The sequence below is a fragment of the Oryza sativa genome, chromosome 11, assembly GCF_034140825.1.
Source record: "Oryza sativa Japonica Group chromosome 11, ASM3414082v1".
NCBI classification, from domain to species: Eukaryota; Viridiplantae; Streptophyta; class Magnoliopsida; order Poales; family Poaceae; genus Oryza; species Oryza sativa.
The window spans coordinates 9865825-9883129 of NC_089045.1; the positions used below are offsets into that span (position 1 = coordinate 9865825).

Sequence of the window (17305 nt, forward strand, 5' to 3'; positions counted from 1 at the left end):
CATGGCTAGATAAAACAGTGATAACGCGGGAATTTAAATAAAGCGATAATGCAATAATTTAAAGCAACATAATTTTATAAACTGGGATTCAATATGTTCAAAGATGATGTGACTTGCCTTGCTCGCTTTCCCAAACGCCGGCTTCAACTTCCACGAAGAGCGGATCTTCCGAGGCTGTAGCGTCTACACGACCAACGGAAAAGAAAAGGCTTTTACTCTAATAAACTCCATATAACAAGCAGAAACAAAGTACAAAAATGGGTTCTTGACTTCTTAAGGAAAAATTAGAGACTTGAACAGTCCAATTCCGAGTTCAAATGGCCAAGTTATGGCCATTTGAAGGTTATATGCTCTTTAAATGAATATTTGCGAATTTCTTCATTTAAATTTTAATTTAAAATGGATTTATTGCGTCAGCCGAGGGGAGGGGCGCGCGGACCGGGTCCACGGGGGTGGGGCCCACGCGGCAGCCCCACGGTCCACGGTGGACCGGGCGCACCCGGGCTCACACCGGCCGGCGCCGTGGGTCCCACGCGTCAGCCGCACCCGAGGGCGCGGGCGGCTGACAGCCGGGCCCCACACGGCAGCCGTGGGGCGCGCCCGAAGGCGGCCACGCCGGCACAGCCGACGGGAGGCGGCGCGCCCGCGCCCCTATGGTCGCCGGCGGCGGCCATAGGTATGGCGGAGCGGCGGCCTAGAGAGGGGAGGGAAGGGGGAAACGAATCGGCGGTCCACGGCTCACCCCGGGTCGACGGCGACGACGGGAACGGCGACCGGAGCGGAGGAAGGCGGCGGCGCGGCTCGGGTCGACGGGGACGGCGGCGTTCCGGCGGTCGGCGAGTGAAACGGAGGGGTGGACGAGGTCGGCGAGGATGCGGCGAAGCCGAAGGAGGCGGCGCCGAAGTGGGAGGTGGTCCAGGGCGACGACGGCGGCGGACCGGAGCTCGGCGGTGACGGCGGAGAGAGAGAGCGACGGCGCGAGCTCGATTCCGGCTGAGAGAGAGGGCAGCGTGTGGCGGAAACGGTGGAGGGAGGCACGGGGAGGGTTTATATAGGGTTGGGAGGGGGAGAGAGCGGTCGGACGAGGGGGAAACGGGCGCGGAAGATCCGGCCGCCATTGATGGCACCGGCGAGGTTAGGGGAGAGGTTTCCAAACGAATCCGAGGGAGAGAGGGAGGGAAAAATGGGGGGAAAGAGGGAGGGAATCACGGGGAATATTTCCCCCCACTTTATTGCGCGCGTGGACGGCGGGAGGCGGCGGGATTCGCGGCGGCGGCGGCGCTAGGGCACGGGCGAGGCGGCGGGAGCGGCGGGAGGAAGGGGATGACGGGTGGGCCCCACCCGTCAGCGAGGGTGGCGGGCGGGCCCGCCCGTCAGCGGCGCGCGCGCGGGGAGAGGCCGGATGGGCCGCGGGGGAAAGGAGAGAGAGGGAGAGAGATGGGCCGAGCCGGCCCAAGAGGGGGAGGGGGGGAAAGGACTTTTTAGGGTTTTTCTTTTTATAAAAATCATTTTAACTTTGTTTATTTCTTCTTAATTATTATTTGTGGTCTGAAAATTCCACTAAAATTTATTTAAGCATTTTAGGCTTTTAGAAAATATACAAAAATCCTCCAAGCCTTATTTGACTTTTAACTTAGCACATTTTAATTGTTGGAGGCTTTTACACGGATTTTAATTATTCTAGGCATAATTTCGAGGATGTATTTTAGAGTCATTTTGGGACGCGACAGGAGATGCGGGGGAGAGGGCGGCGACGTGGGCGCGAGGTGCGGGCGCGGGGCGCGGAAGGCGGAGGAGGTGGGCGCGGCGGTTCCGGTGGCGGCGGTTGGAGCTCCAGCTCCAACGGCTGGAGGTAGGAGACGATCGACAGGTGGGGCCCACCTGTCGGCGTCCCAGAGAGAGGAGGGAGGGGCGCATGGGCCGGCCCAACAGAGAGGAGGCCGAGCGCGGGAGGGTGTGGGCCGACGGCCCAAGAAGAAAAATGAAGGGGAGAAAAAAGAAAAAGGAAAAAGGAAAGGATTTTTCGTAGGATTAAATATTGCACTTGCTCATTTTTAATTGGTTAAAATTACTTTTAAGGCTCTGAAAATTCCACTAAAAATCTTGTTAATGTATTGTGACATGTGGAACCCAAGAAAAATCCCACAATGCCAATTCCAATTATTATTTACATTTATTAATTTAGGGATTCATCTCTAGGTTAATTTGAACCAATTTCTTCAGATGATTTATTTAACAAATTTTAAAGCAAGGAGGGAAACTTCAGGGCGTGACATCCTCTAATCATTTTCCTAAGACGTTCCTCCATATTTTCAGGCCTTGGTGGGTTTGGTAGCCTAAAGTGGTAGCGGTGGCTCAATATTGTTATATTGGCCATACCTAACATCCTGAGGGTATCCCCTATTAGGATCATTGTAAGCATTAGGTATATGTAGAGGAACTTGAGGATTAATAGTAGCTACAGGAGGATCATGTACATGAATATGAGATAAGAGACCGTTATTAGTCATAGGATCAACTTCCTGTATCGGTACGATTGCGCCAGTCTGACCGGCCCAGAGCCCGATCTGACCAGTGGCCAGAGGTGTGGTCGGACTGGCCGGTTGGCCGGTCTGACCGATATAGGTTTGTGCAGTCTGACCGGCCAGAGGATTGCTGGTCAGACCGTGAGGCAAAGCGGTTGGACCGGTGTGGAAACCGCTGGTCAGACCGGACGAAGGCACGGACAGACCAGTAGGGAATCTAGGGTTTTCCTCCCTGGTTGATTTCATGGTCGCCCCATCGGTTTTACTAAATACCTTGACTAGTACTTGCAACAAAATTAGGCAGCAAATCAGTCATATTGGAACCGAATTTGGAACTCATAAAAGCATTAATTTGCTTATCAAAATAAGAACTCATAGCATGCTCAAGTTTATTATTAAAAGTAGAATTAATAGATTCATCTATAGAACCGTGCATACCTCATCACCACTTACCTCATTGATGGTGATTTTCAGTGTAAAACTGGCTTCCGAACAACTCCTTGATGGGTCTTGATGAAGCATCCTATCAAAAACGCCTCTTGCGTCGCCTTGAGATGTTGTTCAATCTCCCGACATTGCTCCTCGTCCAAATCCTCCAATGAGATTGGCAGGACATTGGAAGGATCAATCTCCGGCTTGGTCATGATGAAGACGTCCCCAGCGGAGTCGCCAAAAATCGTATTGGTAACTTTCTTGACAAGTAGACAAGCACGATCGCAACACTTAAATACCTTGCGGTGATTTATAGAGTCGCCAACCACCCTAATCCAGCAAAAGCTAAAACAATATGGGTTTTGATAGATTAAAACGGCTAGTAGAGCCGATTTAGATAAAATGGTGGATAACTACCAGTCTTGTGGGCAAACAAGGTTTACGAGACAAACCTACAAAGGATTTCACAATCTCGCAGCGAAGGCGGACGATTTATGGCGCAAATCGACAAAGATGGATGAATTAAAGTATAGTTGTATGAAAAAGTAGAAGAATATTGAAAAAAGCGATTCGATTGATTGTGTGTTGGATAGATTACAATTGAACCGGCCTTATCTCTTAAATAGGGGTTGGTCTTGTCCTTTACAGGCCCTCCTCCACGTCCTACTCGGGTAGAAACCAAAAGAAATCCGAAACATAGCCTCGCGAGTAAAGAATCCCCAGACCCGACGAAACAGAGTCTTTATCAAACTCTGGCCACGTTCAGACCGGCCCAAACACGGTGGTTAGACTGGCCTGGCACATTTCCCAAATCTTAGCAATTTTCCCTATTTCGATCCTAGGTACCAAATTTTGGTGTGAACACATCCCAGCCGTTGATCTTCATTAAGTAACGTCATCCAACCAGTCTCACATTTCTTCGGAAACTCTGCAATTCCTGCCTGGTGCGTTTCTCCATTTCTTTCTCTGAACTTCCCATCTCTGACAACGGCCTCGCGTACGTGTGCCAACCCCAACTTCACTTCTGCCTGGTGCGTACTTCTATTGCCGTGGCAACAAGCAGCCGACGAGCATCGCGGGATGCCTTAGTGGTGCAAAAATATTTTTTGACCAAAGCACAGCCGTCTTTCTTGATCCCTACCATTCCAATTAATCAAAATACTAGCACTCCCTCCGTTTCGAAATATCTGACACCGTTAACTTTTTAGCACACATGTTTGACCGTTCGTCTTATTCAAAAACTTTTGTGAGATATGTAAAATTATATGCATACATAAAAATATATTTAACAATGAATCAAATAATAGGAAAAAAATTAATAATTACTTAAATTTTTTGAATAAGACGAATGGTCAAACATGTGATAAAAAGTCAATTGCGTCAAATATTTCGAAACGGAGGGAGTAATTAATTAACACTGCATATGCTTGCTCATGGATCTTAGGGTTTTTTTCTTTTGGCATTATTGGCCTTAGGGGTGAGGAAAAACGAGTCGACCGAATTATGTAGGCTTTTGTCTGTCTGTATATATAAACTCACGATCGAGAGGATGGCAAATGAATGCATTGTGAAATACTCCCTCCGTCCCATAATATAAGGGATTTTGAGTTTTTGTTTGTATTGTTTGAACACTCGTCTTATTCAAAAAATTTGTGTAAATATAAAAAACGAAAAGTTGTGCTTAAAGTACTTTAAATAATAAAGTAAGTAAAATAAATAAATAATAATTCCAAAAATTTTTTAATAATACGAGTGATCAAACAGTGTAAGCAAAAACTTAAAATCTCTTATATTATGCGACGGAGGGAGTAGTTGGTGGCAGTTCACCATGTGATAATCTATCTCCCAAGTGAAATTTTATAATGAAAGATTTATTGCAGTCCTAGTCTCCTAGAGGAGGTAATGAGAATGCCTTTTTCTTTTACCGTGAGGGAATGAGTATTGTATTGAGGTACTTAATTAAATAGAGATATTTTCTAGTTCAGTACTTTAGCTTTTATTTGTCTAATGATTATTTTTTTATTGCTACTAGGGCATACCATACTATTTGTAATTATAGTTAGCTATTGATAAATATAGTTTACACTTTACAACTATTTGTATTATTAATTGATAAAAGATATAGATATTGATTTATTGTTTTAGAAAAAATATTTAGATACATCTCTTGGTTGATCTGAGAGGTTCAGTATAAAGACTTTTTATATTTCAATAAATATCCGTTACCATATTCGCTACATTTTCATATTCGCTACATTTTCGTATTCGATAATAGTCGATTCCGTTTCCATATGCAGAGTTTTCAATTCCAATTAAAAACATGTGAAAACGAAAACGATAAAGATGGTTTTCGTCCGTTTTCATCGAACCGTTTTAATTTAGCAAGGTATTATCATGGTGGACGGAAATTCAGACTTGTGGAACCCATCCGCAAGCCTGAAATCTCATCTTACTAGTCATGAACTTAGTTGTGTTCGGAAGCCTATGTTCTCAACCCAAGCTGTACATACGGAAAACGGAGCAGTCCATTTACACGTGATTAATTAAATATTTATTTTTTTCTAAAAATAGATCAATATGTTTTTTTAAGCAACTTTCGTATAAAAACATTTTTAAAAAATGCACCGTTTTGCAGTTTGAAAAGCGTGTGTGTGAAAAACGAGAGTGGCGAGTTGGGAGAACATAAAAACGAGCTATGTTTAGTTCCACGCTAAAACTGGAAGTTTGAAGAAATTGGAATGATATGACGGAATGTTGAAAATTTGTGTATAGGAAAGTTTGATGTGACGAAAAAGTTAGAATCTAAACAGGGCTAGGCATTTGGATTGGCTCAAGCACCAAGGCATGGTGGAATCCCTAGGTCTGCCGCATGTCCTCGGAAATAAAAAAGAAAAAATCTGAAGTCCTCGTCAAGAAATATATCTAATTTAATGAATGTATAGGACATGGTGACCCCATTTTATTTTAGTATGAGACTGGAGTAGCTAAGTTGAAGTCAAAATGACTAATCAGGGTGTAGTAAATCGATCTCGACAAATGGAATCTTCTGTCTATTTGATCGTTGTCAATTTTTTACGACAATTTTTTTTCTTAATCACGTGGTCACCTTTATGTTTTTAGTTTTTAGACCTATGCAAAGATGAAATCAATGTTTAGCTAGGCACGGTGTTGATGTTGATCTGCCTTATGGAATCTTACATTGTTCAATGTTAGGCAATTTCTTTTGATACTAATAATTGCAATTTATTCAGAGGTATTACTTTCGTCTTTAAAATATAGGGAAATTTAAAGTTGGCTATAAATATTAATAAAGCTAGTGGAACTAAGAGAATCTTATGATCGGAAGTGAAAATTGGCCGGTTAAAAAACCGCCACTTATGACCTGTTCCCGACTAGCACCAATAAGGGATTCTGTATTAGTGTGGGTACCTACTATATATAAATATATATCCCAATGAAACACAATAAGATCTTGTTTGGTTTGGAGGGGATTGAAGAGAATTGAAGGAGATTGAAAGAGAATAATTTCACACCACAATAGATATGGAATAAATCCCCTCCAATCACTGGTGGAGAAACCATCTTTAGTCGGTCGGCTGAAATCCACAATAGTCCTGGTTCCATTAAAAACCGGGACTAAAGATCTTTAGTCCCGGTTCTAAAGATGTCAGGCTTTGTCAGGCCCCCTGGGATCTTTAGTCCCGGTTGGGGTTAAGATCCCCTTTATATATGTCTTCTTCCTCTTCCAGCCCGAGCAAGCTTCAAATTTTCTCCAAAAAAGAGGGGAGGTCATGCCAAAATTTCTTGTGAATTTTTTTTGTGATTATATACAAATCGGAGGTGTCTAAAAGGTTAGTAACTTTATCCTCCAATGTTTTTTTACAAGGTTGGATACTCGGACAAACCTTTTGTCCTTGCCAATGATGTAACGCAAGTTTTTTTACATGAAGGACATGTCTAGCAAAGGAAAGAAGAGCAAAGGGCCTGACGAACCAAAGCGCCACGTGGTTCTCCCAGGCAAAGGAAAAATCGTCGGAGTAGAGGACAAGACTGACGAGGATTACAATCAGTTTGATGGGCAACCCTCTTTCATGGTGACGATTGACCCTAACATCCACCTATCAAATGAAGACACCCCTTACTCACGTAGCGATCACAAGGAAGGAACAATAGTGAGGAGAAAGTACGTGCGGTCAACCGTCACCGCCGATGTATTGCCATAATTGTTGTGTACACGATGTAAACTATTTTTGATGTATTGAATATCCATATAAATCAATTGTTGTAAACTATTTTGGATGTATGATTATTATAATTTTTAATAAATTTAAATCATGCATACACTAGTTATATATGATAATTAGAATTTTTAAAAGTTTTAAATCATGCATATGTTTATTATATATGATTATTAGAATTTTTAGAAATTTTAAATCATTCATGTGGTATTTACATATGATTATTAGAATTTTTAACAATTTTAAATCATGCATGTAGTATTTACATATGATTATTAGAATTTTTAACAATTTTAAATCATGCATATGCTAGTTATATATGATTATTAGAATTTTTAATAATTTTAAATCATGCATGTGGTATTTACATATGATTATTAGAATTTTTAACAAATTTAAATCATGCATATGCTAGTTATATATGATTATTAGAATTTTTTATAATTTTAAATCATGCATGTGGTATTTACATATGATTATTAGAATTTTTAACAATTTTAAATCATGTATATGCTAATTATATATGATTATTAGAATTTTTAACAATTTTAAATCATTCGTGTGCTTATTATATATTATCCACTTAATTTACTATAGACAACAATATATTTTGAAGGTTTTGTCATTAATTTTGTGACTTTAAATCATTTTAATGCATTATTTACTATTTTAGAAACCCATATATAATGAAATTTAATATGCAGTGCTATTATCTTTAGTCCCGGTTCTTAACCCTAATCGGGTTAAAAAAGAATTTGAAAATAGCGGGAAAAGATCTTTAGTCCCGGTTGGTGATAACAACCGGGACTAAAGATATCTTTAGTCCCGGTTGTTGTCACGAACCGGGACTAAAGATCCCGGGGTATATATATGCCCGAGGCGCACTTGTCTTCTCCACCAATACTTAAAAGTTTTTCTCCGATCTCGACTGCATCACCTTCGCCGCCGCGCCTAGGGCATCCCTCGCTCCGACGCCGCCATCGTCTCGCTGTCGTCGTCATCACCGCTGACGCCGCCGCCGCCGCATTGGGGTGAGAGGCTCCGCGATCTCGATCTCGATCTCTCTCTCTATCTCTCCAAACCGGCCACCTTGCTCATCGTCGTCGTCCTCGCGCCACTCCTGACGCCGAAGCCGCCGCTGCCGCCACTCCCGACGCCGACGCCAACGCCACCGCACAACGTCACCGTCGCGCCTCGGCCGCTACGACGCGGCGTGGCGCCGACGCCACCGCCGCACCACGCCACTGATGCTGCGCCACGCCACTGTCGACGCCGATGCCAACGACGCGGCCGTCGTTGCGGCCGCCGCCACCGTGCAACGCCACCGCCGCCGTGCCACGCCGCCGCCTTTGCCGACGCCACCTTGGCCGACGCCGTGGCCGCCACTGCCGAACGCGAACGACATGTGAACGAACGGGAACGAAACGCGAACGAACGGGAACGAAACACGAATGAACGTGAATGAACCGCGAACGAATGGGAACGAAACGCGAACGAACGTGAATGAACTGCGAACGAACGCGAACGAAACGTGAACGAACGTGAAGTTACATGTCTCACAAATTAATCCATGAACCTAAACTTCTACTCCCCTCCGTCCTAGTTTAATCATGCAATGCACTAATCAAAATATGTTCCTTTGTGTTTAGACTAATATATTTTTTCCATGTTGCACAAAAGACGTCGTCGTCATCCCTCAAGCCGAGGTGGTAGCTAGCCCTATGAGGAATTTGCGTAGGCAAGTGATGTAAATATATGAGTATTAGAGTATTAATATATGATTATTAGAATTTTAATATAAGAGTATTAGAGTTTTAATATATGATTATTTAGACTTAGCATATATGATTATTAAAGTTTTAATATATGATTATTAGAGTATTAATATATGATTATTTAGACTTAGCATATATGATTATTAGAGTTTTAATATTAGAAACATAGACTTTGCATATATGATTATTAGACTCAGCATATATGATTATTAGAGTTTTCATATAAGATTATTGGTGTTTTAATATATGATTAATTATTAGACTTAGCATATATGATTATTCGACTTAGCATATATGATTATTAGAGTTTTCATATAAGATTATTAGAGTTTTAATATATGATTGATTATTAGACTTAGCATATATGATTATTCGACTTAGCATATATGGTTATTAGAGTTAGCATATATGAATATTAGACTTAGCATATATGATTATTAGACTTAGCATATATTAATATTTATCGTTTTAATATAAGATTATCAGAGTTAGCATAGATGATTATTGTAGTTTTAATATATGATTATTAGAGTTAGCATATATGAATATTAGACTTAGCATATATGATTATTAGACTTAGCATATATTAATATTAGACTTAGCATATATGATTATTAGACTTAGCATATATTAATATTTATCGTTTTAATATAAGATTATCAGAGTTAGCATATATCATTATTAGAGTATTAATATATGATTATCAGAGTTAGCATATATGATTATTTTAGTTTTAATATATCATTATTAGAGTTAGCAAATATGATTACAAGACTTAGCATATATGATTATTAGAGTTCTAATCAAATATTATATACGTAATTAACAAACGGCTGCAAATATTTCTTGTATGAACATATGGCTGATCGCGATGATGAACAGATACTATACGATACAATCGCAGAGGGAAGCAGCCAATACTGGAATGAAGAAGAGGGGAACGAGGATCCAAACCAGTACCTGAACAAGGAGGGGAACGTGGAGAGGGATGCAGAGGGGACTGAGGAGGGGAACGAGAAGGCGGAGGCTAGTGAAAATCAACCATCTGCTGGACAGAAGAGGGCACGCGAACAATGAGGTGCCACGAAGAAGATAGAGGGTCGGCACATCATAACTGAGGTGGACGAAGATGGCCGACCTAGTGCCCCGGCAAAGTAGCCAAGAATTTTGTACGACAGCGGTTGGGTTGTGAGGGATAAGGTGCCTGTCAGCAAGGTGTACTGGCGCAGAACAAGGGCACGGGGGGATTATGACAACTTTGTCCTGGAATCAGAGAAAGATATGCTGTGGACCACAATGCTCGATACGTTCATGCTCCCTGCGGGTACGGAGAACATAGCGAAACAGTGGACTCTTAAGAAAATAGCAAAACAGTTCCAGAGCTTCAAGGGACGTCTCTACAAGAAATACATCCTAAAGGGGCTAACTTCGACGTATTCCCGAAGCTAAGGGATCATTGGGACGAGTTCGTTGCTTACAAGACATGGCAACAAGGGCAAGCGATGATGGACAGAAACAAAGAAAATGCCGCCAAGAAGAAGTACCATCGCCACTTGGGGTCAAGCGGCTATACCGTCGCAATGCTGAAGTGGGAGGAGATGGAGGCCAGCTTGATTGAGACGGGTATCGAACCGGCCACCGCTAAATAGCCGGATCGATCGAAGTTCTGGTACTATGCTCACGGTGGAACGCTTAACCCCGTTGATGGCTCCCTGGTGTTCAGCAATCAGATACGCGAGGCTGCTAGTCGACTAACAGACACAGTGGAAGTCTCTTCTCAGGGCACGTTCCGACCCAACAGAGAGAAGGACGAGCTGTCACTCGCCCTGCAGACTCCCGAGCATCCTGGACGAATACGAGGGAACGACGTGGTTCCTTGGAAGATTGGATTCAAGGACATCCATACGTACAGGAGTCGGATGAGGAGCAAGAGAGATACCGAGGCGAAGATTGCAGATCTTGAGTACAGGGTATCGAGCTACGAGCTCAGCATGCAGGAGGAGGCGGCAAGAAAGGTGGATGAACGCATGGCCGCACATCGGTGCCAGGATCCCCAGCCGTACATTCCTCCTGTAATGGTCAGCCCCTCAGGCAATCGTAGCAGCTGCGCCTCAACGGAGCAGGTAGGATCACAGAGCATGGACGCCATGCAAACTCAGGACGAAACCACCTGCCCCGTTGATGAGATCACGCAGCGGACACCATGTGAGCTGCATATTCCCTTCAAGAACTTATCAATCAAGGTATGCCCGTAGTTTTATGTTTTTTGGACTTGTACATTCCGCAAGTTTCTACTTAGGTTGATTACTAATAGATAACATCTCATAACGTGAAGGTTGCGTCGGGAATGGCCATCCCAACGGACCCTTCAGGGACTTACCACTGCTGGCCGATTCCAGCAGGATACTCGAAGGTCGAAGTTGAACTGGTGGAAGCCGCGTACGAGGACCTCGAGTTGGACTACCCTGGAGGAGACGGTGAGACGCATCTACGCGACACAAGCCAAGCCATTATACTATGGCGCAAGCGCTACATCATCCTCCCTGGGCGACAAGCGGCGTCTCGTGCACCATCCCCTCTGGCTCCACCGTCTCCTCCTGATCAGGCTCCTGCACTGTCTCCTCCTCAGGCTCCTGCACCGACTCCTCCTCAGGTTCCTCTGTCGTGTCTTCCGGCACCTTCCAAGTCAAGAACTCACCAAGCTCCACCGCCTGCCAGCGCAAGGGCAACGAAGAAGGCGAAAGTTGACGCCGCCAAGAACAAGGAGCCCCGTACGATTGCACGCAAGAGGAGCTCTACGCTTACGTGGCAGAAGAAGTGAAGAGGCAATTGAAACCTTGGAGTCCAGAAAAGCAGATTACTATAGACCCGAGTGACAAAGAAGTTCTTCCAGAAGATGTCGGGACCACTCAAGGAGGCCTTAAAGCTAACGGACTATGAGCGAACACTTAGGAAAGCACATTCTGGAAAGTCCAAAAAAGTCCCTCAGCTTGGAGAGCAACCAAACCAGGAGGTCGAGCCGTTGGTGACCGGTTAAGAATTTGGAATAAAAGAATTCATTTCTGACACCCGGCTAACTAGGGCTCAGTTGCTTAAAGGCGCACCAATCCCTAAGGCGGAAGTGAGACACCCGTATGAACTCGGTAAACCGCTTGTCAAGACTAAGCAGCTGCAGTCCCTGCCGAAACAGATGTACTAATTCTATCAAAGGTACATGGAGATGAGCGCCAGCGGTAGTGAGATTATCGGAGCGAGGATCAAGAACGCTGACTTCTTACAAGGAGAAGATGTTCTCTGGATCAATTTTAAGAATATATACAAACTATACCAGCTGGATGCCCTCGACGTCTCTCTTCTGAGCGGATGGATTTTGTACGTATCGTTGAGTTATATTTCTTACGTTCGTTTAGTTAGCTCCTTGTATATATGTACACCATAAAGATGGCTTAGCTGGCCACCTGGCTGACCCATCTTTAGTCCCGGTTGTGACTAAAGATCGATCTTTAGACCCGGTTATTTCACCCGGGACTAAAGATAGCGATCTTTAGTCCCAGATTGGTAGTCCCGGTTTGAGAACCGGGACTACAGGAGGGTTACCAACCGGGACTAATAAGGGTTTCTCCACCAGTGAATTCCTACCTCATGGGGATTAACTGAACGACTGTTTGCTATTCATTGTTTATTGGCATGACGTAATATATACCAATGGTGTGGCGAATCACGACACTTTGGAAACACTCAACAAATTCATAATTTCCCACAGTAAGAAAACATTAATGACGACGAACTGATGTTTCCCTGTCGATCAATCTTCGCATTCAGTCGCTTCATTTGGCCTGATCAGTGAGCAATTCTTTTCGTTTTCGCCATCTACTCTTCATCGTCCCATTCATCCGTCGATTCATTTCGCTCATATATTATTACGGAGTACTACTCACCATAGTTAGCTGGTCTTGTACATTATCTTCTTCCTGCAATGTTAAAAGACGTACATATATAGTCATTATCAGCAGTACAAAAGGGATATATGGAAGTAAACTTTCAAGTGACAGAAAAACTATTCAGCTACAACAAAAATACTTTGTATAGACATTTCTTAATACTACATAGGCACTTTTTAGATGTCTCTACAATACTCTAGAGGCATATCCAAAAATGTCACATAAATATCTTCTAGTAAATTGTCTCTATAAATGAATAGGTACTTTACACAATGTCTCTATGTCTTCTGACATTCTCATAGAGGAACCTTTTTATGTCTATAAGAGAGTATATAGACTTTTTGTAATGGCAATATAACCTGTCACAACAATAGCAAACCAATATAAAAAAGGAAAAACATAACTCTAGACTTTGCAATTGCCAATCCTTAAACTATGGACCTCTTGAATATATCATTTTCAACTTGATTGGTTTAACCATCTGCTACTACTTGTACATTTGTGCCCCGTGTTACTTTTATCTAGTTACTTAGTATAGATTAAAATTTCTATAAGTGCCTCTATATATAGAGATTGAAATGACTCAAGATAAATTTAACAAATTATGCTAAAAAAGACCTCTAAAATATCTCTAGATTAAAAGTGTTTTTGGTAATATTTGCTTCCAAAAACTGTCTCTACACTTTAGAACACCTGATTTTATAAGCATTTTATAAACTGCCTCTGCAAAAGTGCATGAGGTTTTTGGTCATTATCAAATTATAATGAATCAGTATGAATTTAATTTGCACATGTAATAATAAGATGACGCTGGCCTAGAATTAATATTCTTTGATTTATTGTTGCATGCTGTGGTCAATGTATAAGCTTGGAGGAACTATAATTATGTAAACACGACTGGGCAAATGAAGAGAAGACGACGCGTTTACCTTCCATCGCCCATTTGGAATAATGTGTATAGAGATGATAAGATTAGATAAAATAAGCAGTAGAATTGAGTTGGATGAGTTGTGTGTGATTACATGATTTTCGTCTGCTTAATCTGGTACTGGTCAGATGCCCCATGTTTCTCCTTTTCCTTCTCACTGTTAGCCAATGCAAGAAAACAATGAAATCACATATATGGTCACGATAAAACAAAGTACTCATACACAAGCAGTTTTTTTTGGTTACATGTTACAATTAACTTCAAAGAACATTTGAAGTAGTCATAAAGGTCACAATAATATGTGGGAGCTATTTTACGGTCCTCCATTTTTACTCAGGGATTGAAATTTCTGAAATTTCTAACCCTCTAGCAGGTAACAATCTCGGCGACATTTTCAGGTTTTTTCCCCCTTTTTTTTGAAATTTGGTCAAATTATATTCAGATTTAGTTATAATCTGCTAAATTTTCAAAAAAATTCCGTGCAAAATAAAAGTGTGAACCTGTCTTTACCTAGCTATATGGCTACATATATACGGTGCTATGAGTAAACAATACATAGTAAATCGTAACTATTGGATTTTTTTTATTTATACTTTATCTGTTGACGAATATTTATACTTTATTAATGTCCATAATTACTTTTTGCATCCAAGGAATTTTTAGGGCGCCAAAAAAATATAAGTGCATATAATTAATTAACTACTTAATTGGTGGCAAAATAATCAGGATGGGAAAGACTGCACGGTTAACCTGACGTGGAGAATTTGCTCAGGAGACGACGGCCGCCGTGGCCGGGTGATCTCCATCCCGACGGCGGCGCAGCTTTCCGGCCACATCGCCTGCCTCGCCGTGGCGTAGTTCTTGCCGCTGCCGACCTCGATCCCTTCGAGCAGCTCGCAAGCCTCCGCCGCCACCACCTCCCTGTCGGCGGCGGCGGGGTCGTTCGCCGAGTACCACGTGCCGACGAGCTCCTTCCCCGTGCACGCCTCCGCCCTCAGCATCAGCAGCTTCCGCAGCCGCGCGTAGGCGACCTTGTCGCGGAGCAGCGCCGCCACGTAGCCCGGGAGTGGGCGCCGGCGCCGGGCCTCCGGGAGCGCCACCGCGGCGCCCTCCCACACCACGCAGTGGTCGTGCGCCAGCGCCAGCGCGAGGCCCAGCGACGTCGCGTCGCCGTTCACGGCGGCCGCGGTGGGCGCCGGCATCTCGAGCAGGAGCCGGACCACCTCGCCCACGCGCGCCGCCACCTGTTCGTCCGGCTGTCGGGCGGCGTCGTGGTCGACGCCGTCGCAGAAGGAGCCGAGCCTGGAGGTGGTGACGAGGCCTCTCAGCCCCGGCGTGTCCCGGACGGCCGTGAGGCTGGCGATGAGGTCCCCGATGGCCTCGTCGGTGAGATACTGGTGGCCGTCGCTGCTGGCCATGGTGAGGACGAAGATGCCATCGATTGGGGATTGCACCGTGCAGAAACCCATTGCTGATGGCTGTACTGTATCGAGTCAGTCAACCAATGAACTCAACTGATTAGCTTTCTACCAGGGAAATTTGTTTTTGGGAGTTTGGACGATGGAAAGACAGATGCGGGTCTGGGTGGGTATGTGTCACCATTCAGATGAATAAAAAATAGTTTAAATATTTTTTTAAGAAAAATGTAATAAATGGTTTTAAAAACAAATGTTTTTACCCATCTGAGAGAGGACAACGTGATATACAATATTGGTGAAATGTCATTGTGCGGGCTTGTCCTAAAAGTTTATTTTCAAGACTAATTTGTTGGAGTATGTTTCTAAAAGATCAGTTAAAAAGGATAAAAGTGAAAAAAAATCATCTTCCTGTTATAGCTATTCATTTAACTATTAGCTTGTTTCTCTCTAATTTTTCTTCATATGTTGTACTGAACTACTGATAAAAAAACTATTAGGATTTCATCCTTTCAATTATTGCCAACTATTATATGATAACAAACTGTGCAATTAATATTATCCAACAATATAATGTGCATGACGATTTTATTAATTTCAAAAGGACTGTATCATGATAAAGTTCGGATCGATCGAGTATATGGATGAAGATCGATGATCAAATACAAAGTCACAATCGCCAAGAGCAGATATCATCGATGAAGATCTGCCACAACACAAGGAGAAGGGAATTAAAATAGAATCAAAGGTGAACGTCGATCACGATGAGACGAAGAGCTCGTGTCCATGGATGCACGCTGACGCCGGTGAGACGATATCGCTCGAGATTATCCATTATTCGTCATGAACAATGGCACACACGGCCTCCCAGCTCTCCCGGTAGAGCTGCCTCCGCGTCTCGGCGTGCACCTTCCCGTCCTCGCCAGCCGCCGGCCACTCGCCGACGAGCCTCTCCGCCTCCCGCACCACGCCGTCGCGGCTGGCCGCCTCGCCGTCGGCGAAGTACCACCTCCTCATCCAGCTGCCCGTGCGCGGCCTCGACTTGAGCGTCGTCAGCGTGTACCACCGGTCGGTCTTCTCCCGGACGAGCGCCGCCACGTGCGGTGGCACGGCGACGCCGTCCTCGACGTTGCCGAGCTTGTAGTAGGCGTCGCTGAGGACGACGAGGTCGTCGTGCGCGAGCGCCAGGGCGAGGCCCAGCGACGCCGCGCCCCCCGTGGCCGCGCACACTGTGGGCATCGGCATGGCGAGGAGCTCCCGCACCACGGCGGCCATGCCGTCGGCGAGGACCCTGGCCTGCTCGGCCACCGGAGCGGCCATGTTGGCCCGGAGGCTCTTGTGGTCGATGCCGTCGCAGAAGGAGCCCGTCGTCGGCGACGACGGCGAGGAGGAGGAGGAGGAGGAGGTGATGAGGCCTCGGCATGGCTCCGGCGACGACGAGGCGAGCTCGCGGATCTCTGCGAGCTTCTGCCTGAGCTCATGGAGAGCTTCCTTGGTTAGGTAGTGATGGCCATCGACTCCGGTGAGCTTCAGGTGAAAGACGCCGTCGTCGGTTTTCGCCCACTCACAGAAGGAGGACATTGTCATTCAGTCACTACTCTAGCTGATGCAGGAGTGAGGACTGGACTCTGCATACTGGCCCTTTGCCTAGCGACAAACGAATGCTGCTCATGAAAACAAAAGAAACAAGGGACTAGACTACACATATTTATCACATAACTGAAATTTTGCTGAAAATTTAAGTCAGTATAACCTTTTTGAGCGCCATATAGTCCAATTTTAGGCCGAGAGAAGTACAAATTTTAGATTAAAATTGAATTGCAAAAAAAAAGATATATTGAGTTATTGTCACTGTTTTTTAATAAATATATTTATGTAATTAAGACCAAGGTTCAATTTCAATTTCGGCCATTTTGGTTATCCCGAAATTCTGGTATTTTTGGCACTTTCTGGACCTATTTATTTTTGAAATTTTAATATAATTTCACTAAATTTGATTAAATTTTAACCAAATTCGCAAAAAAAGGAGAAAAATCAAAAATTCCGGCCGA

General features: G+C 44.0%; 2 protein-coding genes across 2 annotated transcripts; both read right to left on the minus strand.

Annotated features, from left to right (window-relative positions):
* Positions 1–12619: 12619 nt before the first annotated feature.
* LOC4350260 (enoyl-CoA delta isomerase 2, peroxisomal) lies at positions 12620–15403 on the minus strand. Its single transcript, XM_015760484.3, has 3 exons — positions 14590–15403; positions 13934–13996; positions 12620–12941 (listed from the first exon to the last, which is right to left on the minus strand). The coding sequence occupies exons 1-3, from the start codon at positions 15306–15308 to the stop codon at positions 12914–12916; spliced, it is 810 nt and encodes a 269-aa protein (XP_015615970.1). The 5' UTR covers positions 15309–15403; the 3' UTR covers positions 12620–12913.
* Positions 15404–15825: 422 nt separating this feature from the next.
* LOC9266177 (enoyl-CoA delta isomerase 1, peroxisomal) lies at positions 15826–16926 on the minus strand. The gene has a single exon (XM_015760521.3). The coding sequence runs from the start codon at positions 16839–16841 to the stop codon at positions 16089–16091; it is 753 nt and encodes a 250-aa protein (XP_015616007.1). The 5' UTR covers positions 16842–16926; the 3' UTR covers positions 15826–16088.
* Positions 16927–17305: the final 379 nt, after the last annotated feature.